This window comes from Narcine bancroftii, chromosome 2 (assembly GCF_036971445.1).
Source record: "Narcine bancroftii isolate sNarBan1 chromosome 2, sNarBan1.hap1, whole genome shotgun sequence".
Classification (NCBI taxonomy): Eukaryota; Metazoa; Chordata; class Chondrichthyes; order Torpediniformes; family Narcinidae; genus Narcine; species Narcine bancroftii.
This window is the reverse complement of record NC_091470.1, coordinates 76,196,396-76,222,479: the sequence shown is the minus strand read 5'-3', so window position 1 is coordinate 76,222,479 and position 26,084 is coordinate 76,196,396. Positions and strand designations below refer to the sequence as shown.

Sequence of the window (26,084 nt, the reverse complement as noted above, 5' to 3'; positions counted from 1 at the left end):
GCCCACAGGAAAAAGAATCTCAGGGTTGTATGTGATGCCATGTATGTACACTGATAATAAATCTGAAATTGATTAAGCCAGTGAACAAAGGTGTGATGATAAGTGTGGTACCTTATAGCATTCAATATGGCATTTAAAAACTGACTCATTCACTGAATTTGAACACAAATACAAGGTCATTGAATTTCTTGTGGCACTGCTTTCAAGGCTTTGATGTTTGGCTGCAGCCAATTATCTCCTCCTCTAACTTCTCCATGACTTTCTCTCTGGATGGCCTCCTTGCCTTTTGTTGGAAGAGGGCTTCTCTCTTCATTTCCACTTCTGCTTTGCAACATCAGAAATTCATGGACCTTACTGTCTTGCACTGAGACTGCTTCAGTAAATTGCTTTCACCCGCACTAGTTCTTATTACAAATTAAGAATAGGTTTTGGTCTTCCCTGCTAAAGTGCAGGTCATAGTTTAACACCAAACAGTTAACACTACAAGACAAAATCACATTAATGTGCAGGCAGTATCCAGATCAATACAGAAGAAGTAGGCATGACCTGTGAAAAACTATCTCCCAGGCGAAATGGAGAATCCAGATGAAAATGAAAACAACAAGGGACACCCGACAGCTGTGACAGGGGCTAAATGCCATAACCTTTTTCAAAACCAAATCTGGTGAAGCTGCAGACGGAAAAGCTTCTCTCCCAGAGGAACTCAATGCCTTCTACGTTCGATTGGATGAGCGAAGATCCATCCCTCCACACCCCCACGTCCCCTGATGATCCCATCCTGTCCATATCTGAGGATGACGCATAAACTATAGTTTATATAGTGGAGTGTATTGAATGGGGTTGATTTAATTCGACATTGATCCTTTGCCACACTTCCTGCACCATTTATTTATAATTATCCCAGTTTGGAATCATTCTGGGAAAAGATGAGTTGTCAATAAACATTTCCCAAAATATAACTTGTGGGCCTTTTGATGTTTCTTTCCATGTAATCTTTGAAACAGAAGGTCTGCCAAGATTTAAAAAATTAAATGGAAGTGAATAGAAAATGGTCAACTGGTTATGTTATGGAAATTGTCTATTGCTGTCTTATTAGCATAGAAATTGTTCCCAAAATAATATATTTGGGAGCTGTCTGAAAGGACACAGGCCCTGTGAATCCATGTAGAGCACAGCATTTCTTCAAAAGTTTTCAAACTTCTGAAGTTGTCAATAGAGGGCAACGTTATGGTTACAAATTAAAGGCAAAATCATTATAATGAACCGTATAATAACTGTTGCTATGCTTTAAATTAGGTTTTGCTGAAAAAGGGAGAGATAGGCAAAATATCTGAAGCAGAGATTTCCTTCACTCATAGCTGTTGGGATGTGGAATACTATCTGGAAGAAGTGCTAGCAGCTGATTTCATAGAATGGACAGAGACTGAGAGGATGATGGAATCTAAGGAAGGATGCGGGCACGATTGTGCTTTCACAAAGCTTGTACAAACATGGTGCTCTATTTCATAATTGCATGGTCTGCCTCTGTACCAACTTAAATGGTTTGATGTCAAATCTTGTTTCACAGATTCATGAAATGAGTGTTAAGACAATTCATTGTTAAAACATGTGAACTGTTCAGATCAAATCATCTTTTTGTAAACATAAACACAGAATCTCCTGTTGGTTTTCAGCTGTAACTGTAACTCCCAAACTCCAAATCCCATTAAAGTGACTTTGGCAGGAGCCCAGCACTTCCTGAGCACTATTCTACAGCTCTTTGTTGAGCAGCTATCGCACAAGACTCCAGACTGGCTCAGCTACATGAGATTTCTCATTATTCCTCTTGGTATGTTCATTTTACAACTTAAAGTATTGTAAAGGAGTGAATGTAATATATCACAAAAGAGCCATTTTGTACATCGATTTTATTTGAGCAAGAGCTTTGTCTTTAAGCTTCTGTATGCTGACAAACTTCGGAGGAGAATTTGTGGAGGAGTGTTGGCTGTTGGTGCATAAAAGTAAATGCTGGAGAAAATTCTACAGAGATGGAACTTTTAATGTTTAATGGCCCTTCATCAGAGCTGGAAAACAATAAGCAATTACAGATGTGAGGAGGAAAGATTGGGGGGGGTGGGTAGAGGGTAAAAGACAGGAGAGGTTTAGTGACAAGAGATTGTGCAAGGCAAAAGTGGATGGTAATGGGACAAGTGAAGAAACAAAAGATAGATTTGGAGCAGAAATTAATGTAAACAACAAAAACTACCAAGGAATACAACGTGTGTTTTTTTAAACTTAAATGGTAACTATTGAATTCTCTATCTTAAGCTTGGAATGCTGTAGGTGGCTATTGAAGGCAAGGGTAGTGTTCCTCTTACATTAAAAACTATGTTGGAAGACAAAGATAGAGGTCAGAGTGGTTCATTATCTTTGCATGGAATACAAGATTGGGATCACACATATTTGTTCTCCAGTGGACAATCAGTGAGAACAAATGAGTGTTGTTTTTACTGTTGTATTATGGGATGAGTAAGTGGGAGAAGCTACATTACCATTGAGAGATGCTTTGGAAAGAGACAGAATGATTTTTGTGGTTTTCTGAAGCTTAGCCAGGATGTGAAAATGAAAATAGAGGGGCCTTGTGTTTTCTGCTGACAAGTTGACATAGTGTGAGAGATGAGGATGGTCTTTGAATGCAGAGACTGATTTGCTGGAAAACCAAGAGAAGAATAACTATAATGGCTCTGGAGGGGAGAAAAGATGGGAGCTAAAGCACAGGAAATGGAATAATCATGGTTGAAAATCTTAGCACGTGCAAAAGGAAAGCTCTTGACTTAAAGAAAATATATTACTGGTTTGGCCATTGGACATAGCATTAATAGAGCAGCTGCAATGGACATGAGATCCCTGAAAAGAGAACATCAGTAAAAATTTTATCAGATCTTTCTGCTGAGAGGAAATTTATGTGAAGCATTGTTTTTCTCTCTCTATTGGTGTTACTGATTTGCTAAGCATTTCCATTGTTTCCTGTACTTATTTTGAATTTTTAGCATCCAGGGTACATTTTATTTCAGTTGGTTGAAACGTGTGTCCCTTCTTGCTCAGGATTTTTTTTTAATTTAGAGATTCATCAAGGTAACAGACTCTTTCGGCCCATAAGCCCGTGCTACCCAAATACACCCATGTGACCAATCAACCTAGTAACCCCGTACGCCTTGGTGGGAGGGAACCAGAGCACCTGGAGGAAATCCACGCAGACTCGGAGAGAATACACAATCTCTTTAGAGCCAGCACTGGATTAAAACCTGAGTTACTGGTGTAATAGCAACCGCTACGCTTTGGAAATTTTTTTACCAACAGTGCCACTCCATTCCATCCCTTCTGCCCATCTGCCTGTCCTTTTGATAGGTTGTATATCCTTGGATGATTAGCCCCCAGCTGTGATCCTCCTGCAGCCACGACTCCATTATGGTCTCAATTTTGTACCTGCCCATTTCTATCTGAACTTTAAGCTCATTTTTTTTTAATGTTGCGTGCATTTTAAATACAACACCTTCGGTCCTGTCATCACCACCCTTCTCACATTTAACTCTGTGTTTCCTGAGGTTAATTTCTCATTCTTTTCTAAACTTTCTATCTGTTTTTACTCTGGCAACTTCAAAAACCTCTCCTGTGTTCTCTTTCCCTTTAACTTTATCCATAATTTTCCAATCTGATTAACTCGCCGCCCTCATACTAAATTCAACTTTGCACCTGAGTTCCTCGCGCAAACAACACGTGCTGCCAACATAGTTACAGGGAACTACAATGGAGTGCATCAATTCCACATCATACAACATTAGCACATCACCTAACCATGCATCCCCATTTTATTTAATTCATTGTAACTTGGAGCCTTTTTAATCACAATGTTGCAAGTAACCTTGTGTACTCTGAAATACAAGGCAACTGGACATTTAGCCTGAGTGATTTAAAGTGGAAGGTTTAAGGGTCTTACCTGAGGCCTCTCGAGCCAAAGCATCCAAGTTCCACTCTTACACTGGGCACTCTCACTGTTGCCACTTCTCAGTGGCCATTCCACTCAAGCTCCTCTTATTGCCTGCTGGTTCACCTCACCTGGTTTAAAACTTCTGCCTCTTTCTGTGAGTCCTGGCTCCTGCTCACTGTAACTGAAACAGAAATGCCCGAGTTCAGGATGAATTAGGAAGTGACCATCATGCATTTGATGAGCTGGTAAAACGTGAACGGATGTGGAAGATACTATATGCAAAATATTTTGTGAGAAGCTAGGCGTGGTCAGGATGCACACAGGTCCCCATGTTGCAGTGCCTTTATTTGGAGGAAGTGAGTAGAAGCTAATTTAGGAGCAAGTTTTGCCACCCAAAGTGGGGTGATAGTATATTGGGAAATGTTTATGGTGCTCCCTGATAAAGGAAAAAATTAGAGCTTTCTCAGACTATCCCAGTGCCCTCAAGGGATTAGATATCAGAGGCGAATAGGAGACCGATGGGGCCAAGAAATTAGTGTCATTGATATGAAATTAATAGTGAAAGGAATGAAGAGGAGAGAGGAAACTTAGATGGGAGGAAATCTGTTTCCTGTTGTCACAAATGGAGTGAAATAATAAGCCTACCAACAGCAAACCTGTCTATGGATCTTGGGAAAGAGGAAAATGTTTGCTCGGATGAAATGGAGAATAGGGAAAGAGGAGAAAGGATGTGTGAAGTTGGATTTGAGAAAAGATTCCAGAGGAGTGAAGGATGAGGAATGATGGTTGGATGTTCCCTATTGAAGGTGGGTGTTAGTAGGTACAAATGTCATTGTGTTGGTTTTCAGCCTTAACAAGAGAACATTCTTTGTGATTTTGTTTGGAGATGTCTATGGAGATAAAGAGCAAATGTTAGTGAGATTTTCCTTCAATTGGTATTGTTACCTCCTGCTGGCCAGCTCATGAGCAGTATGGTTTGTTACTGAAAGATAAATTATTTGTCTGTGCTCTGTTACCTGTTGGTCCTTTTGATTTAAAGCTAACAAGGAATTCAAGACACTGGAAATATATTTTAAAAACCTATAACGTGTTTGTGGTTAGTGTTGCAATTAAAATGATGGCATCAAAAAGTGGGGAAATCTGTTTTAATCATTAAGAATTTGGCAGGGATTTTAAGGCATTAGTTCAGTTGTGTTTTCTGTTGATGTTCATTGCTTCACTGTAGCACTGTAGAGACATGATATGAATTTCTATCATGTGGCTTGGTGTCAGCCATCTGTTCTGCTATCAGGTGCCCACATAGAATTCAAAATGAAGTACTGTGTGGTGGTTCTGTAGAAAATCCCCAAGGACCTGGAACATCTGCTTGCTTTTAACCCAATCAGTGAGCTGGACTGAATCATGAAATCTAGTACTTTTTTAAGTCAGTTAAAAACAAAATTGGGATCCACGTAAGGAAACATTCACTGAGACAACGTCTACAAAACAGATAAGAGGGGCTATGCTCAGAACTGCTATAAAATCTCCTGCTCTCTTTAGTAGTTATGCATTCCTCCTGTGTCCTCAGTCACTGCTGACTCTCTGCTGTCTCAGCAACAGCTGCTGAGACTTCCTCTGCCTGCACCTAACAGCTTTGTGGAATTTGCTATTGGCTATATGCTGTAGTAAACCAAAAGAAGGAAAGCGAACTGGAGAAGCGCGAGGCTGTGGGGATAGAGTTATTTAATTTCCCTGTTAGTGTATTTCACTTATCTGTACAGCTGCAGTAAGCTAGAATTTTAGTCCATTGTACTGATGTACATGTCAATTATCTCTTATTATCATCATGTTAAATCATTCTTGTAATAGATGATGAAAAGTTATATTTGAAAGCTAGGAACAAAGCTTGATTGCATTTGTTTGCCTTTGAAAATACAAAATGAAAAATAAGCAACAAATTCCAGAAGCATCATTTTCATAAAGTTCAAAATACACTCCCTTCTCTCCAGGTTCTCATCCTGTTGCCAAATACCTCAGCTCCATTGATTACAGATACAACAATTTTTTCCAGGATGCGGCCTGGCAAGATTTCTTCACCAAAACGGAGGCACCGTCTATAGGTAAACCACGTGTGGTGTTTTTTTGTGTTGGGATGCTTTGAGTTAGTATGTTTGGTTAGTGATTTTCGTTAAAATTGGAGGAGCTGTCGAGAGTTTGGTATTATAATTTAAATGTAGAGAGAGAATAAATTTGCATTTAAGTAGCAGTATCAAGAAAAATGGTCAGTCTTATGCTTTATATGATTGAGGTTCCTTTCTCTTTGAAATATGCTTTGAGATAATGTGTCCTCCTGACAGTGCCTTGTACAAATGTCACTGAAGCTCTTCTCAGCATGAAAACCTCTTTACTGCTGATTTTATCAATGTTGTACTCCAGTATCAAGATTGACACTCAACCCATAACTAGGATTCTACAAAGAATGTTAACACTGGGCCAAATCATTCTAGGAATTAGTTGGCCAATCACTGCTCAGTCCAAAAGTACATTATTCTCCCATCATGGCATTTTATTGCACTTGAAATAATGTTTTTTCAATTACTTTTCCGTGATGAAGTTGTTCTTAAATAAAAGCATTTATTATTTTGACAATTCACATTTAATGCAATATAAATGTGATGCCAATAAATCAAAGGAAATGGGTTTGAGTTATTCTGCCTATCCTTTGATACACGCCAAATGAAGGCTTCAGCTTCTTGACTTCCAAAGTTTATTTGATTTTGAAACTCCCTGAACTGTCCTTTTTGTTTAATGACCATGATTTCCAAGTGAAGTTCCAATCTGTATTGCACCTTGTTAACCTTCAGTGCTGATTGTGGTCACATTTTAAAGCGTTTAATAGCTGTATTTCTAGTGACACTAGATTACATCTGATTACGTAATCTCCTATCAGGTTTCAATACTTTCTGAAATCATGAACAAAAACTCCTATTGTTTCTCATTTTTCAAATGTTCAAGATAAATGTTTAAACTTCAAAATACATAGAGCATGCTCAAAGAGTATGGGATTAAAGCTGAACTAATTGCCCTGATCTCGCATTCATCATTTGGTGTCTAAAGGTTTAATTTATTTAAAGAAAATAGAGTATATCAGCATTTCAAAAAGAAAATGGAGAACGTAGGGAGGGGCATGTCAAAGGAAAATGAAGAAGATAGGGGCATGTCAAAAAGAAGTGGAGAATATTTGCATGTTTTTCTAGTATGAAGATCTAGAATTGAGGAATAGTTTACCAACAAAGATATTAACAACTGATCTGTGCCTCTGCAGTACATTCTCCCTGTGACTCGGGTTGTGTGTTCAAGTGGTTCTCTGGAGTAAACAGTCTAGGCCGATGCTCCAGTGCAAAACTGGGTGAGGTGATATACTATCTTTCTGAGGTTCCACCTGGTTTTAGGTGAATGTATGTTAAACAAAAAAATCCAGCAGCATCATGCATAAAAAACCAGAAATGTTCTCTCGCTCGTATCTACCAATCAGCGAACAAACCTAAAGTTGATTATTCTTTTCATCACTGGTTGTATGAACTTGATAGTGTCAAATTTATTGCTGATTCCTACATGGTAACTGTGACTATTTTTCACTGACTGCCATCCAGTTGTAATGAAAGTCATCTCCTTTAAATGTAAATCCATATTTTATTTTGTACTGTATTGATCTACATTGAAAGGTGGTACCTAAAATCTCAGACTGGGTTTCATTCACTACTTTTTTTTTTGTTCAATTCTTTTTCTGAAATCATCTGTAGATTGGTGAGAAATGCAGATTGTTAATAACTGAGCGGAGGACATGTCTAACCCGTTATGCGTGTCTCATTGCAGTGCAGGAAATTCCAGATGTGGTCTCCCGAGTTACGCAGTACATCTCTAATGCAAACATTGCCCACCAGTTGCCTATAGCAGAAGCAATGTTAACATACAAGCAGAAAAGGTACATTTGTTATTTTCATACCATGTGGATGGATTTTGTTTTAATGCTTTGTATAAATGTTAGAGTCTACAAATGAGACATACACCAAGGATCTTTAACAAATAGGATACAGTGACAGTGACGGAGTTTTTCCTTTGTCTTTATTAAGATCAGCTAATGGTGGCTGAGACCACGTCAGTGTGCATGCCAACACTACAAAATCTCTACATTGTACCCAGAAATGTTGTACTTTAATGTTGCTGTCACTGGACTTCGATTGTTTTGGCGAAATATTGATATTATAAAACAAACATAAAGGACTGGATATTGTTTTAATTTTGCATTGCATCCCTTGTTGTGGGGAATTTTATAATGGCCTGTAGCTCATAACAGCAAAAAGTTATTTGCAGCCATTAATCTGCACTTGTTTGGTTGAATGTAAACTAACCTGGCAATTATACTTAACAGTTAAAAATATCTCAGCACTGAGTGGGCCTTTCAGAAAATAAACCATTAAAAAGGGAGAGAGATGGTTGATATTGCTCTTTTTTGCTGGAATATTTTAGTTCACAAAAAGATGCAGATTGGGAGAGTTACTCTCGCTGTCTCTCATGTTCAATCCTATCCAAGGAATTGGGGTAGAAATTGTTATCAAGGCCTAATGGATAAAAGAGCCAAAGTAACTATATAGAAAGGAGCCTGAGAAGTATTAATTGTGTTGGAGGCAGTGATGGGATATTGAGGAGGGTTTATTAACTGACATGGCAAGGGATATATTTATTTTTTTTAAATTTGAAGCAGCAGGTTCAGGCAGCAGTTGTGGAAGAGGAAGAGAATTAACATGACAAGTCCTAAACCCTTTGTCGGTACTGGGAACGAGGAAAAAAAGTTTTAGAGAGGTTTGGGAGGGATAGATGGATTGAAGTGAATCTCTCTAAGGCGAAGTCAGGGTTGCTGTAGGGTTAAGCTGTTGATGAAGTAATCTGGTGGGTTATTGATGATGGTCAGAGATCGGATGAATATAGATTATGATAGTTAGAGAAAATACAAAGAAAATACTAAAAGATATGAAATGCAGAAATCTACTGACTGCTAAAATCATAGGTAGACAATTCTAATGGACAGAAAAAAAACTTGGCCAAAATTACAGATGATGACGTGGAGATAAACAAGAAAATCTGCAGATTCTGGGGTTGAATGCAGTCAATAAGTGTGCCAGAGAAACTCAGAACTCATTCCTGATGAAAGGCTCAGGCCTGAAATATTGGTTACCTTTTACTTCCTATAGATGCTGCATGACCTACTGAGTTTCTCCAGAACATTTGTGCATTGCAGATGATGACATCTGGCAGGATTGACCTCTTCTGATATAAACAGAGTGAATGAGTTTGCATGAATCTGGAAAATTCAGCATTGAGTCCCAAAGGCAGCAGGATGTTTAGTTGGAAGATGAGGTACTTTTCTTTCAAGCATGTGTTGAACCTCATAATCTGTGCTGGAAGCCACAGACAGAATTGGAACAGGATGGAGAATTAAAGTGGCAGGCAATGGGAAGCTCAGGTTCACCCTGGTGACTGAATACAATGTCTCCACGAGTTGGCCAGCCATCCTATATTTAATTTCTCCCTCATTAATTCATGAATCAGGATACTTCAATGATATATCTCACCCCAGCAGCAATAGTTACCTTTTCTTATGTCTGCTTATCAGAGCTCTCTACTGCTTGAAACAAACTTGTTTTTTCTTGATCCCTGTTACGACAAAAAGGGTCATGATCCTAAATGTTAACTTTCTCTTTCCACAGCAACTGCTTGATCTAAGCATTTCCAACATTTTCTATTTTTTTTAGACTTCCAACATCTAGTTATTTTTTTCAATTTTCATCAGCATCATTAGGGATTTGGATGTGGTTCACATAGGAGGCTTATTGATTCTTAGTTGATACAGTCATCAATTTCTGGATATAGGGTAAAAGAGAATAGAGTGCACAGAACCTAGGATCTTTCAGTTGTTCATGTTCAGCCACCCTAATATTGCACAGATCACATTTATAATCTGATCTCGATAAGCAAAGGGCCAACATTAAAATATACTTTATTACTTCATTTTATAGAACCATACGCCATCATGTTGTGTCGACCTTTATAAACCTACTCCACAATCAATCTAACCCTTCCTTCCCACACAGTCCATAACCCCCTCCCCCATTTTTCGCACATCCAACATCGAACAATACAGGCCTTTCGGCCCTAGATGTTGTTCCAACTTATATATTCCTTAAAAAAAAAGTAATAAACCCTCCCTACCCCATAACCCTCTTTTTATTTCATTCATGTATCTGTCTAAGAGTCTCTTAAATTCCCCCAATATTTCAAGCTCCACTGCCATCCCTGGCGAGGCATTCCAGACACCCACAACTCTATGTGTGTATATATATATATTTTTAAAAAAAAGCCTACCCCTGATATCTCCCCTAAACTTCCCTCCCTTCACTTTGTACTTGTGTCCTCTGATGTTTGCTGATCCTGCCTCTCATGATCTTGTAAACTTCTATGAGGTCTCTTTTCATCCTTCTATGCTCCAAAATGAAAAGTCCCAGCTCTGCTAACCTTGCCTCATAAGACTGGTTTCCCAATCCAGGTAACATCCTGGTAAATCTCCTCTACACCCTCTCCATAGCTTACACATCCTTCCTATAATGAGGTGACCAGAACTGAACACAATACTTATCAAAGATTTGTAGAGTTGCAACATGACCTCTCTACTGAATTCAATCTCCATATTAATGAATCCCAGCATCCCCTAGGCCGCCTTAACTATCCTATCAACCTGTGCGGCGACCTTGAGGGATGTATGGATTTGCACCCGAAGGTCCCTCTGTTCATCCATTAACCCTGTACTCAAGCCTTCTGATTTGTCCTTCCAAAATGCATTACCTCACATTTATCAGGATTGAAATCTATCTGCCACTTTTCTGCCCAACTCTGCATCCTGTTTATATCCTCTTGTAACCTTCTACAACCTTCAGTTCCACCACAACTCCGCCAACTTTCGTATCATCCACAAACTTACTGACCCATCTTTCTGCCTCTTCATCCAGGTCATTTATAAAAATCACAAAGTGCAGGGGTCCCAGAACAGGTCCCTCCACTAGTCACTGACCTCCAGGCAGAATACTTTCCTTCCACTACTACTCTCTGCTTTCTTCCTACAAGCCAATTTTTTAACTACACAGCCAATGTTCCACTGATCCCTTCTGGTTGAGAGTCTTATGGGGAACCTTGTCAAATTTCCTGCTAAAATCCATGTAGACCACATCTACCGCACTAACCTCATCAATTTCTTTTGTTACCTCCTCAGAAAACTCAATTAGACTCGTGAGGCACCATCTACCCTTCACAAAGCCATGCTGACTATCCTTGAGTAAACTGTACTTCTCCAAATGTTCATGGATCCTTTAAGAATCCACTCCATTAGTTTGCATAACACTGATGTAAGACTCACCGGTCTATAATTCCCAGGATTCTCCCTGTTTTCTTTTTTAAACAAGGGGACTACATTTACCATTCTCTAATCCTCTGGTATCTCCCCTGTGGCCAAAGAGGATTCAAAGATCATAGCTACTGCCCCAGCTATCTCTTCTCTCACTTTCCAAGGCATCCTGGGGTATATCACTTCCGGCCCCAGGGACTTAACAATCTTGATGTTTTTAAGAAGATCCAACACTTCCACTTCCTTAACCTCCACATTGTCCAGCACACTGGCCTGTTCAATTTCCACCTCACCATGATCAAGGTCCTTTGCTCTTGTGAATACTGACGCAAAGTATTCATTTTGGACCTCCTCTGCCTCCAGGCACATGTTGCCTCATTTATACTCTAGCTACCCCACCTTTATCCTCGTAATTCTCTGTTCCTCACATACCATAGAACACCTTGGGGTTTTCCTTAATTCTATAGGGCAATGCTTTCTCAATCTCTCCTAAGTCCTTTCTTAAGCTCCTTCCTAACCATCATATACTTCTCACAAGCCCTTCCTGCTTCCTATATCTAATGTATGTTTCCTTCTTCATTTTGATTAGTTGCCTGACCTTTTTCATCAGCCATGATCCCTTTTCCTACCATCTTTTCCTTGTCTCATTGGGACAAACCTATCTCAAACCCTGCACAGTTGTTTCCTAAACTTCCTCCACATTACTTTTGCGCTTTCACCCCTAAACATCTGTTTGCAATTTATTCTTGCTAGTTCCTGCCTCATCCCTTCATAATTCTTCCCCAGTAAAGCACTTTCCTAGTTTGAATGTTTTTATCCTTTTCCTTAGCTATGTTAATCTCAGAGAGTTGCGGTCACTCTCACCAAAATGCTCCCTCACTGAGAGGTCCGCCACCTAACCAGGATCATTCTCCAGAACTAGATCCAATATGGCCTCCCTTCTTGTCGGCCTGTCCACGTACTGTGTCGGGAATCCTTCTTGTACACACCTGACAAATTCGGCCCCATCAATCTCTCTTGCAGTCAGTAGGTACCAATCAATACTAGGGAAGTTGAAATCACCCATAACTACAACCCTGTATTTCAAAGACCCTTTTAAATGCCCAGATTCTATCAGCCTCAGCCACTACCCTGGCAGTGCATTCCAGCTATCCACCATTTTCTGTGTGAAAAAACCTTCCTCTGACACCTCCCCTAAACCTTTCTTGAATTCAGATGTCCTCTGGTATTGGCAAAAAGTACTGGTGTGAATGATATTCCTCTCACACCAATGGTCATCATATTTTATTAGCCTGGAATTATGACATTTACGGTCGACCAGATTTATGTATGTGATATTTTAAAATTTGAATACTCCTTTATGTTGGCATTTGTTATGTGAAGCTCACATTCTCTGCATTTTTTTCTATTACGTGCAGCTGAAGCACGATGAATCAAAACGGCAAGAAAAAGTAACAGTAACAGAAGTTCGAAGTTTAAATGGATTTTCTACTATTATTTTGGTGGCCATGCAGACAAGTAGGCACTGTTTGGTGCATTTATCGGTTTGTGGCAGAACCTTGGCATTAACCCATTTATTTAATGCCGAATCAATCTGAAGCATGTCAGCAAGATGATGCTTTGACTTAAAAAAACTGAAAATTTTCTACTCTTTCAAAATGTCAAAGAATTTGTCTGCACTAATGACTCCTAAATTCTTAGAATACTTCTTTAATTTGCTTTGAATTGCTCCTTTAATATATAGAAATGCTCCAAGATACCTAATGATGATGAATATATGGACCAAAATTCTTACTTGCTGCAGTCAAACGGGCACAGAATCTTTTATTCAAAACCCTTGGGAACAGACAATTTTTGGAATTCAGAATCTTTTGGATAATAGAATAATAGTAATGGCGGTACGTTAAACAATGGTGCTGATTTCGGATTTGCGCAAAACAAAGACACACTCCAACGAGAAGGGTCTCTGGATGGGGGCCGGGGGGCTTGGGTTACGGTGGCACTGGATGGGGTGGTGAGGTTTACAGCCCCACCAGTCACTCTGTATCCGCCCCGCTGACCACCCCGCCAGCCTCCCTGTGACAGTGAGAAATGAAATGAGATAAATGACGAATCGGGTGTCCATATGTGGTGAATCGGAAGGGCTGAACCCTGTTTTTATCCGGATTCTCTAAGGTTCGACTAATCCTGACATGGACTAACACAGGATACTCAAGGTCATTTGAGCATGTGTCGTGTCAGGTCATGTTTTCTGCTAAACGCGAACTTTGGTATGCAGCTGACATCCATGAAAAAAATTCGGTTTTCTGAGGTTTTTGGTTTTCAGAATTTCGGATAAAAGATTTTGCACCTGTACTTTGTTTAAAAAAAAACTACAATGGTATTAAATTAAATGGTATTACATTAAATTAAAAATCACTTAACAGGAACATTATCAAACAAAAATTATTAACATGCTGGCTAAAACAAAAGGTTTCAAGCCTTGTACGTAAAGGCTTCACCAAAGAGGAATGGGGGGCACTTGAGGATGAAGAGAAATTTCAGATGGTCAAAAAAAAATCAGCTTTGTCAAACAACTTGTTTGAAATAATCTTACTCAGATGTAAGCAGTTTCCAATATTTTAGTTCTTTCTACCCATGTATATGTCCAGTTTTCCACCAGCAATCTGACTGAATTTGATCCTAGACAGAAGCCATATTCTCCAGAAAATCCAGACAGGCCCAACAATCTCCTTTCAGCTGGGCAGGTGTATGCATAACATTTCATCAGTGTCCATGCTGTACTTCTGTAGATCTCCAGCCTCCTGATTTCAGCAGATAGATACACAATTGTTGTGTTGTGCCAAGCTACTTCACAAAGGCAGTGGCAATAAAATCAAAAGCATGAGGTTGTGTGAGATGTTTGAAAATGTAAATATTTTGAATGAAATGTTGACACATTCTTTTGTTAACTCTTCCTCTGTCATGTACTGAATCTTGCCCAATTGACAGTATGAACATGAACTTACTAAAAATTTGAGCTGTTGGTAATACGCATCTGGACTGTCATCCGTGCTTGAATGTGAGCAACCCACAAGGAAATAACAAGGTCTTGTATTAACAAACCCTTCAGTGCAGCTTGGTCCATGTAATAACATGTGATTTTTGTTTCTTTATGGTTGCTTTCAATAAAGGAAAAAGAGCTTTCATTTTGATTTTAACATAAGGTACCAGAGTCTGCTCGGGTTTTCCTTTTTTAATACGCTTCATTGATTTTAATGCCAGTCTTTTTGTTTCTTCTTGGATTAACAATGTTGCCTGCTTTGATTGGGTAAAGAGATAAAATTAAAAATTGGTTCCATTTGTTGGGGGATGTTCGCCTTCATAACTTTAATGTACCATTTGAGCATTTCTTGTGAAGAATGTGCACAGAGAATGAGAGAGAGACAATGCTGATTTGGTGCAGAAAATAAGAAATCACACCGCTGTCAAACTCCTTTATTTGGGCTCAACTTTTCTCCACTGCTGTATTAATAGATTAAATGAATAAGCATATGAATATACTAAATCAGATTTATTTCACTGTATCATAACTAAATGTTATAGCATAGAATGTTGACTCAGTACTGGCCAATCTGTTCAGTATGAAGACAAGATGTAATTTATTGCCTATTCCCAGTGTCCCTTGAGCTGTAGTTTGTGCCTGAAGATAAGGATAGGTGCCATGATTTTGATGCTACAACAAAGAAGGGATAGCAGCATATATGCAGTTGATTAGGAATTAATGTGGAAGCTAATTCTGAAAATATGACGGATATGGCGTTGTCTCTGGTGGAATTGATCAGCATAACCTAGTGCTAGGATCTGCTACTGAAGTAAACATGACTGCCAACTGTAGACCCTCCTGACATGTTTTATTGAAAGTTCTCCCTGCAGTCTTTCTCAGCAATGAGAATTTGTGTTTTCTCTTGAAGTTATTCCCTCCACCAATTTAAAAAATGTTTGAGTGAATTTTTGTGAGGCTGTAACCGTGATGTATTTACTACAGCAGTGGACTTTCCCCCACTGACCTTTGCTATTGATTGTGCGATAATGGGTTTGATGCAGGAACAGTCCCTTTTTTTGCTATTTCCTCATGACCTGATGTACTTTGATCCACTTCAGAGTAGTCCCATTTCTTGGTACTCAGAGAAGGAAATCATACTTGTTTCTGGTTCTTGATTTTCCTCAGTTTATTTTCTCAACTATTTGTGCAAGAATTATTTGCCTGTTAATTAAGGGGAAAGGAAAAGACTGGCTTAAATTGTAATGTTTGTCATTTTCTTCCGCTGCTTAACTTGCCCCTCTTTATTCGCAAGCTAGTTGACAGCCTCTTGGCCTGCCTTTTGAACCAAATAAGATGCTTGTGACTTGAGTGTGTGCAAATCAAGCTTTTGGAGTGTGTTGATGCCCCTCCTGGTAACTGCAGTACAGAGCAGCATGAAAGTGTGTGAGAAACTGCTTCTGAAAAGCCTGTAGCAGGAGTTTCTGTGACTGTATGCTGGTGTGTCCAAGGTTTGCAGCGCACTCACAATATGCAGAAAATTACTGAACGTGCTACTCGGTACGTTTTCCACTCATTACTGGAAGACTTCTATTGCACAGAATCTGGAAGTGTAGGCAATTTCTATCAAAATAAGCCAGCGCTTCATTATGCATTTCAACAAGATGTTTACTGAATCTCCTCATGGAGCATATGGTCCAACTCAAATGTGGCAAAGTATGGACACTATCAACCCAGGGAATTGAATGTATAGACTTGCATTCTGAACCTTGGTGTTTGAGTTTCAAAAGATTGTGCTGGGACTGCCTCAAAAGATTTTTCAACACTGATAAAATTAAATGGAAACTTAGCCTTTAAAGACTTGGGAAAATTCTGATCGCATTTTCACAGTTCTTGTTATGTTGTGGCAGCCAATATTTAGCTGATCAGCTTCAAAATTTTAGTCATCTGGCAAATAGTTTTAATAACTCCACTCAATAGAAAGTTCTTTAGTCAGAAGGTAATCAAGCTTTAGAAATAATTGCCCAACTGAGAATTTAGTAAGGGTTCACTGATTTGTATTTAATGGGCCCCTAACTCTTACCAGTGTTTAAATATCATGCTTGGAAGAGGATCTCATTTACTCGGCCACATGAGTGTTAGAATCCTGCAATAAAGAATTGACAGATGCGCCCTGGAAACAATCTGAAGGCTTTTGCTGTGTATCATTCCCACGACTCAAGGAGTTTCTGGGTCTTTTCACATTCCAGCTTTTGACTAAGCTTTCTATAGCCTATCACATTCCTGTACTCACACAAGAGTTCCTGTCTCTTGTAACATTTCCAACACCTGTCCAATAATATGCCCCAGGTTTTGTGTCTCATAATAATCCTTGAATTTATCTCAATGTTTATGGCAGCCTTTGTAATCTGTAGCATTGTTATTACCACAAAAAAAATCTATGTTCAGACATGCTATCTGGAATTCCCAGTTTTCAGCCATTTTAATTCTCCTTCCTATTTCCACAAAGATCTGTCCATCATCAATTGCCAGGGTGAGGCCAAATGCAGACTGTGCATGTGATATTCCACCTTTGTAGCCTACAACCCAATGAATTTTCCAATTTCAGGCAATTCAGTCCTGACACAATTTCATGTAATCTCCACCTCAGTGTCTTCCCATCTGTCTTTCGCCTGTTCCCATTCTCCCAGTGTATCCCGTGCTACGTTTCCAGCCTCACTCTTCTGCCTGTCTCCCCATTCTATCTCTTCATCTGTCCAGTGTAGTCGTATTACCTCTTGGTCGTCCGCCCTCATTTTTATCCTTGCTATCTCCCCATCCCACCTTTGTCTCAATAAAGGGTTCCAAACATTGTTCATTTATTTCCATGTACTCTAGACCTGCTGATTCCCTCCAGCTTCTCACTGCTCAGAATTTCCGCAGCTACAGCTTCTTATGGGACTTGCATAATTACCACCTAAGCTGATATACACACTCCTTTTAACTCCTTCTTAAGGGACTTCCATAATTACCACCTAAGGTGATATACACACTCCCTTTAACTCCTTCTTATGGAACTTGCATAATTACCACCTAAGCTGATATACACACTCCCTTTAACCCCTTTAGGTGCCATATTTTTGATGTATTGAGACTTTCAGGAGTGGTTCCACACCAATTGTTGGTCCTGCCAGATTGCTTCAATTTGAGTCATAAAGGATTTTTTTTTCCAAATGAATTTCATATTTTTAAGAATATTGACTTGGAAATGAAAAATCATCTTTGAATGTAAATAGGTGGTTAAAAAACAAATTAATTTCATGAAAAATATGGGGTATAGAAGTATGACATTTGGCCAATCATGCCTATGTTAATTTGGTGGACCTATCTACTTGTATGCTCCTCTGGTCCTTTCCCATAGCTCTGTAAAGATTTTTTTTCAAGTTCTTATCAACTTCCTTTTAAATGTTGCTATTTAGTTGGCTCCCATCATGCCTTCCAGAACTTAATAACTCTCTATGAAGGAGAAAGAATGCTCCTTGTGTCGCTTCTGCTTCTTTAGCCCATGGTTCAAAGCTTAATTTAATTGCCATGTAATAATACATTAAAAATGTAATATGCACAATACACTTCAACTTTTCTCTGCCTTAGGACAAACAAAGGGTCACCATGAGAATTGCCTGGCAACCCCAACAATTGGACAAGGAAAAGTAAAGGAGAATCTCTTTAGTGGATTTGCTTCACGTGCACCCGCAGCCTCCACTGCTGCACAGACTCCAGTTCAAACCATTGACAGATCTAAACCTCTAAGATCAGGAAGCCTTTAGTGCCCAAGGCCCTTTGGGAGCCCTTGTTCTCAGCATTTTCTCGAATCCCAGTTCCGATATCTGGTTCCCATGAGCTAATCTCCTTCAGCCTGTATGAACCCTTTGAAGGCAACTCGTCTACAGCCCGCAGCCTGTGTGGGTCCTTCAGCCGCTGAGCCCCTCGTTGGCCTGTTGTCATGGTAACCAACCGATAAGGTTGGCTCCTGTGCTTCTACTTCTCAATGAGACCAGGGTGATCTCCCGCTTCGGGTGCTCTGTGTTGGACCATTGCTCCCCTGGAAACTGCATCCTTCGTGGCTCACTTCCCAGCACGTGCGCGACCATCTTGGGCACAGACCCTGTAGTTGCAGGTTTTTAAAAAAAACATCACTGTCTGCTCCTTTATCAAGCTGTTTATGGCCTGTATGGAGCTAGTTGATTAGGACTGTATGTTAGGTCCCTGTGAAGCAGTGCTGTGTCTCCCGCTTCCTGCTTGCCTGGGTCTGCATTAATAGCAGCTCTAGCAATGTCACTTTTTTTTACTTACCCTTCTACCACTGGAAACAATTTTTCTATGTTCACCACATCAAACTTTGTCATGATTTTTTACAATTCTATTAAATTGGCTCTTAACCTCTCCTGATGTGAAAGGATTAAATACACTCAAATTGTTGAGATAGCATGGAAAGAGGCCCATTGTGTCCTTGCCGAACAATTCTTATGGAACATACTGAACGTCTTGCCTTGGAACAAGTTCATTCCTTTTGCCATTGAAGTCAATATCCACTGTTGAACAACATTTTCTGAAGCATATTTGCATTACAATAGATTAGGAAATGATATTGCCTGGAGTGCTATGTGCCTGATGCCACGTTATTGAACATGCCTCTCCCAGTAGTAAAATATGTTCAATTTAAATCGTTGCAGCTGATTGAAAGTACTGCATATTAATGTAAATTCAATATTTAATGAAGCTGACTTGTTATTGCATGTGAAGGTTTGCATAATTTTCCACTCTTCCTTAAACATCTTTTTGGATCAGATTTAATCTATTTCTTTTCTTTCCCTTAGTCCTGACGAAGACTCTTGCCAGAAGTTTATTCCCTTCATTGGCGTAAGTCATTTCATTTTGTTTTTTAACATTTTGCGTTTGTATTTGTGGTTTTCTTAGAGATATTCTTTTATCCCCTCTGCATTGACTTTCCTTTGTGGGGTTAGTTCAATCATTGTCGCATTCCTTCCTTCCTACTTTGTCATCACCATTATCTGTTGTCCACATTGTTTCCAATATCAGGGATGGAGAGTAGGGTGAGTAAGTATCTGGAGGTGAGGTGTTGGGGGCACAATGAAGATGTGCACCTCGGCGGGAGTGCTTTGACATTTCTGCGAGTTTGGAGTAGGTGTATGCAGAGAGCATTTGGGCAATTCACTTTTGTGACTTCTTTGGTTTCTTTCAATAAAAAAATGCTTGTATCGAGTAGTCATATCGAATATAAAATGATTAATTCTGTAAAATCTTGGAACAAAGCAGCTATCGTCTCCATTAGGCAAGATAGTGCCAGTCATACAGTTCACCTAGTGGACTTTGCTCTGCTTCTATCATGTACAAGATGAGTGTCTCCATAAATTTCCCCAGGTGAATAACAATGCAGCAGGTGAATAAACCTGGATTGAATTGAAAGGGTCCAGATCTTAAAAACAATCTGCTGGAGGAACTCAGTGGGTTTAGTAGCATCAATGGGAGGAAGGACTCTTCAAGTCTTAATGAAGGATTTGGACTAGAAATGTCAACCATTCTTTTTCTCCCACTAATTCTGCTTAACCCACTGAGTTCCTTCCGCAGATTATTATTTTCTTTTAAATTCGCTCCAGATTCCAACACCTGTTGTCTCTCATGTGTCTCCAGGCACCGCTTTTAATGCACTGAACTGAATATGTGATATTTGTGCTTCCAGATTGTAAAAGTTGGGATTGTGGAACAGTCTTCAGCAACATCAGGTTTGTAACTACTACGGAAAGAGAAAATTAATTATAATTAACCAAAGGAATTTACTCTTGTTCAAACTTCTATAACACTTAATGGCATTTAATAGAATAACAATTTGCAACAACCTTTAAAGAAGTGTTACGTTGTGAATAGAGTCAAGCATAATAATTGGCATTATCTGCAGGTGATTCAGATGATGCTGCCACTTCAGGTTCTAGTGTCTTGTCTTCTACACCTCCATCACTTTCTCCAGCAATGAAGGAAGCCTCTCCTACACCACCTTCCTCACCCTCTGTGGGAAGTGGGCTGTATTCGAGGTAAGTATTTGAAGTGAATGTGTCGTTTACTTCCACTACCAAATATGCTGCTCATTCATGCTGTAAGAATCTGATTCACGCCAATTATTATAGCTGGTGTTTTAGTGCTAAATATAGTACATTCAACAATCTTGTTGTCACTTGGTGTCTTTTACAGGCAATTAAGTATTTCTGGAATATAGTCACAGTTGCAAGTTAGAAACACAAGCAGGCAATTTGTCCACAGCCACATCCCCTGAGTCTTGATAGAAATGTAAAATGAATATTGATCAGAACACTAGGAAAGATGTATTGTTCTTTTTAACATCACTCCTTGAGGTCTTTTAAATAAGAACAGAATGCTTGTCATACTCAACAGGTCAGGCAGCAACTGTGAAGAGAGAAATATAGCTAATATTTCAGAGATCTTTTAAGTCCAATAGGACTTGCATCTGAGAGGGAAGATGGGACTTGAGTTTAGCATTTGAACTGTAAGATGGCACCTTTGACAATGCTGCATTTTCCTGGGACTGGCACTGGATGTTAAGACTAAATTTTATCTGCTGGGTTCTGAAGTACAAATTGAACCTTTAGCCTGACTTGGATGAGATTGTAGGTACTGTCAAAGCTGTGCCATCAGCCTCAACAATTTCTAATGAAATAGTGAAGTGTGTGGAGTCTGAGCTGGCACACGGATGATTTCTTGAGTCTTTGTTTCCACTGGGATCTGAGTAGATTTGTTTTCTCTGTTGGTACAGTGTTTAGTGCAGGCTATTTGACTCACACGAGAACTGTTGTGACCCTGCTAAAGGATTTGACTAATTCCCTAAACTTTATATTGGTATACAAATTAATTTTACCGTGTATGTTAAACAAAAGGTTACAATAAGAATTAATCTTGGTACAATATTTTTAAATATTGTACTCCATTTCTACTTTTTCTCTAATGTGCTCCTTATCTGTCTTTTCCAAATAAAACTAATTAACCACACGACTCCTTTTTTGGCCTGTACCAGTGTGGCTGATTCCATCAATTATTTCATGTAATTTCATTCAGTTTCTTCCTTTTCTGGCCTCATTCATTCCTCCATTAGGGTCTTGAGGTGTCAAATGGATAAATGTGCCTGGCATGAATTTATTACATTTGTTTATTAAGCTTGCTTAAGGGTTCTAAACATGCTCTGCTGGAGAAACCCAGCGGGTCAAGCAGCATCAGTGATGGTTGACGCTAGGAGCTGAAACCCTTTATCAAGATTGGGTAAAAGTGGTAGAGGAGCCAGTGTAAAGAGGACAGGGTGGTGGGGGGGTGGGGGGGGGGAGGGTGGGCCAGGGACCCTGTGTGGATGAAGATGAGTCATACAGGGTGGAGTCGCTGCTAATACTGGAATCTGAGAAGAGACGAGTATGTTGGTATTAAGCAAGGCCAGGTAGAACTGGGAGGGATTGGGAGAGAGCAATGTATTCTGTGTGGGAAGTCTACTGCCCAATGGTATATACTGAATTTCCTAATTTCTGTTAATGAGTCCCCTCTCTTCTTTTATACTCTTTCTCATTTCCATGCCCTTCTACCCAGCTCCGGTTCCATCAGGTCCCTTTTTTTACAGCACCACACTCCTCTCTAATCAGCTTCCAGTGCTGGCAGCCTTTGGCTTCCAATCACCCACACCAACCTGCATAAGGCATATTTAAATTTAGACATACAGCATGGTAACAGGCCCTTTCAGCTCACAAGCCTGTGACCCCCAAATACACCAATTGACCTACAATCCCCGTACATTTTTGAAGGATGGGAGGAAACAGGAGCACCCAGAGAAAAGCCACGCAGACACAGGGAGAACGAACAAACTCCTGACAGGCAGTGCCACATTCAAATCACGGGGCTGTAATAGCCACTACGCTAATCGTGCTGCTAATCTTCCTCCAAGTGATCCTTTTGTTTCTACTGCCTCTATCGATCATGTTTCACTTGCACCAATCCCAAATGGGTCCTTGTTTCACACCTCCTGTCCTCTTTATAATGGCTACATTCAACCAGTCTCCATAAAGGGTTTTGGGTCGAAAGATTGACCATTCCTTTTCTTCCTCTGATGAGGCTTGACCTACTGAGTTCCTTCAGGAGAATTTGTTTAGCGTCAGATTCCAACATCTGCAGTCTCCTGTGTGTTTCCTTGCTTGACGGTTATATTGCTTCAATGAGGCTGATATGAGCACTGATGTGGAGTGTGTTGGCAAACTTGGTCATTTCACGATGCTTGACTCTCGTCAGTTCACAGAGCCTTGGTCACACCGGGGAGCTGATGGGACTTCAGGTCGACTATTGGGTTGCACAGTTGGCTGACAAGAAGAAGGATCCAGAGAAGAAAGATGCCACAGCCAAGAACACACTAAAGTGCACCTTCCGCTCCCTCCAGGTTAGCAGGCTGCCCAACGTTGGGGAAATTTCAAACCTGCCAACAATGTCCATGACGGTGGTGACAAAGGAGAAGAATAAAAAGGGTAAGAGGCTGCACAGAGCAGGATTTTAATGATTGAAAATCAAAGAATTGCAGTTGCTATAAATCTGAAATAAAACAGACAATATTGAAAGCACTTCTTACATTTCACCTCAGCTGCTGAGAAAGAAATATTTAATGCTTCAGTTTATGATTCTAATGTTTTAATTATATTTGTTTAATCAACTGTAACATTGTGAGTATGTGTCTGGTTTGGTGGCTAAAATCTACCTACCTTAACTGGGATCTGTCCTTTAAGGACACAGCTCATGTATTTTCTGTGGGGAAAATGGTCTAAATCACATCATTATTATTAATATTTATGAGAGATAAATTTATAGCAAAACCATTTCAAAGTCTTGAGTCTTTCCTTACAACTGGTCTGCACTTTAACTGTTTCCTTTAAAGTTAATTACTGTTGCACATTAGAAAGTAGCATGCTATCAGACACCATGATTTCATAGGTCACATTTTTACGTGAGATAATTATCTTTCTTATAGTGATGTTTTTGCCCAAGAAGACAAAAGACAAAGAATTGGAATCAAAGAGTCAAGTGATTGAAGGCATCAGCCGGTTAATCTGTACTGCCAAACAGCAGCAGACCATGCTGCGAGGTATGAATGAATAGAATTGGGTTTACTTGCCTTGTAACAGTATCCCCCTTAAGTTCAAGTTTATTATCATCTGATTATACATGTACAATCTGAGAAAACAACGCACCTCCGGACCCTAGTGTACACACAGGCACACAAGCAACTTATATACAGAGCGATCCAAAATAAATACTAGACACATAAAAATGATTTGCCAATTTCTAGGATTGTTCAAAAATCTCTGCCTGTGGGAAGAAGCTGTTTATAAATCTGTGTGTAAGTGCCATGTATCCACATTAGATGGATCTTCAGGAGAGAAGACTGGCATCTAAGTTGCACTTTCTTCATCTCAAGGCTCACTGCAGCCATTTGGTCAAGTGCCTGCCCTTTTATTTGGGATTTCGAAAAGCAGCAACCTCCAAAAACTAGCTGCTTTCGTCAGTAGATGACATCTGCTCATCAAGGATGGAGTTTGGCACCAAACATGATCGACATAACCCTCACTCAATTCCTGTTACATTCCGCATTGCTAATTAGTGGTATCATTACTTTATAAGTACCCTACTTATCGAGCATGACCCTCGCTCAACTCGCATTGGAATATTCTGTGTCGTTCTGCTACTTTATAAATGCCTCCGAATTGTCGTATACTGACCGCCGTCCAGCTTCGTGGTGTTTTCAGTCGGCCCAGTGCCAGCTCAATGTGGGATCAATGGTCATTCTCACTACTCATAATCCCTCTGTACCAACGCCAACACAGGGAAACCGAGAAGGGAGGCATTTCCCTGGAGCTGGTGCAGCAGTGGGGCGGGGAGGAGAAAGAGACGGTGGCATGACTCAGGCAGGGGTGGGGAGAGATGGCAGCATAACGCAGGCGGGCAAAGAGGGGGGTACAGCAGCGCATCTCGGGCATGCGAGGGGGAGAGATGGCAGTACAACTTGGGGGGGTGAGGGGGAGAGACAGCAGTGCGACTCAGACAGGCGAGGAAGGGGGAGAGATGGGAGCACGACTTGGGCAGGCGAGGGGGAGAGACGGCAGCGCGACTTGGGCAGGCAAGGGGGGGAAAGACGACAGCGCGACTCGGCCAGGCATGGGGCAGAGAGATGGCCAGGTGGCTTAAAGGGTCCGCCATTTTAAAATAATTCCAATATCCAAAAGATTCCAAGCAACAGCAGGAGTCCGGTCCCGATGGTTCAGGATAAAAAGTTAAGGCACCTGTACTTATCCTTCTAAAGTATAGTACTTCTAATGTAAAACATGTAGTAGCCATATGAGCATCAATGTGATGACAAACAGGTAAATGTATTTTAATTGGATGAAGTGGACTGTTTTATTCCGACCACAATATGACTCTCCATCGCATAGGATGATGATGGTTCCTTTCAGTCATTTTGTGGGGTTTGATATGAGGATACCCCACACCCAACCTTCAACTTGACCTATAACACCAAAGAGATCACGTAAGAGATTGTTTCCTTGACACCTCTCCCGTCTCTCTTAAGATCTAACGAAGACACTTTCTGCGCTCGACAGCGAGTAACTATGGAGTAGCTCCCTCCGGACCCAAAGAATCAAATTTACAACCCAAACCCAATCGATAACCCTCCCCAGCATGTGCATGAATGGATTTTAGGTGAGTCGGGGTGTTACACAAGTCCAGAGCCACCCTCTCGACATCCCCTCCCAGATCCAGCGGCATGGTGAGGTCCAAGATGGCTGGGGGAAGTTCTGTTGCAGTGAATGACCAGTCCAAACTTTGATGCAAGGGATGCTCTTTCCGTGCTTCACAGCATGTGTTTGCTAGATGGCCGTTGACCCTACTAGAGGGTTCGTCCACCCTTTGACAGGTCTTGTTTTTCATCCTGCAGGGAGTCTAGCCATGCTCCGCCACAGGCAAGCCTAGTGGGGCAGCCAGTTTAGTTGCCGACCACCGAACCATGTGGTACCGGGTTACATGGCACCTGTAGTACTCCAACGAGTGACCTGATGTTAGAGGGGTCTTGTTAACATTCCTTCAGAGAAACATATTTTTGACATTGTTTGCCCAATACTGCACTGCAAGTAGCCACTGAGATTTTGTACTCACTTCTCAGGATTGGGTCTTGAGTCAGGTTGCTATCTTATAACCACAGCTGACACCCAAGTTCAAGCATTAGTTCATGTTTAATTAACTCCAAGTTTTCATTATAAATCACTACCCGGAGACTTTACAGAACTAATGCTATTGGAGATGAATCTGGTAACCCAGCATACAGTTTTAGTTTTGCTTATGAAGATGCTTCGGTTTATTGTGATACATTTAGTGAGTGAACATTTTGGGGCATCATGGGTCAGTGCAACACTGTTACAGCGCCAGCGACCAGGACTTGGGTTTGAATCCCACGCTTTCTGTAAGGAGTTTATACGTTCTCCCCATGTCTGTGTAGGTTTCCTCCAGTATCCTGACACAGTTCGAAATGTACCAGGGTTGCAGGTTAATTGGGCAGCACAGCCTCATGGGCTGAA

The 26,084-nt window shown here is 40.4% G+C and overlaps 1 protein-coding gene across 9 annotated transcripts in view; it reads left to right on the top strand.

Moving 5' to 3' along the window:
- Positions 1-26,084, top strand: part of LOC138753762 (phosphofurin acidic cluster sorting protein 2-like) — a 301,705-nt gene that overhangs the window by 269,443 nt on the left and 6,178 nt on the right. For all 9 annotated transcript variants that reach the window (XM_069917135.1, XM_069917136.1, XM_069917134.1 and 6 more), the window contains 8 exons: positions 1,674-1,828; positions 5,956-6,066; positions 7,823-7,931; positions 19,281-19,323; positions 20,165-20,207; positions 20,381-20,513; positions 22,759-22,988; positions 23,486-23,599. In XM_069917135.1, coding sequence (XP_069773236.1) covers positions 1,674-1,828; positions 5,956-6,066; positions 7,823-7,931; positions 19,281-19,323; positions 20,165-20,207; positions 20,381-20,513; positions 22,759-22,988; positions 23,486-23,599 — 938 coding nt within the window. The remainder of the gene's footprint in view (positions 1-1,673; positions 1,829-5,955; positions 6,067-7,822; positions 7,932-19,280; positions 19,324-20,164; positions 20,208-20,380; positions 20,514-22,758; positions 22,989-23,485; positions 23,600-26,084) is intronic.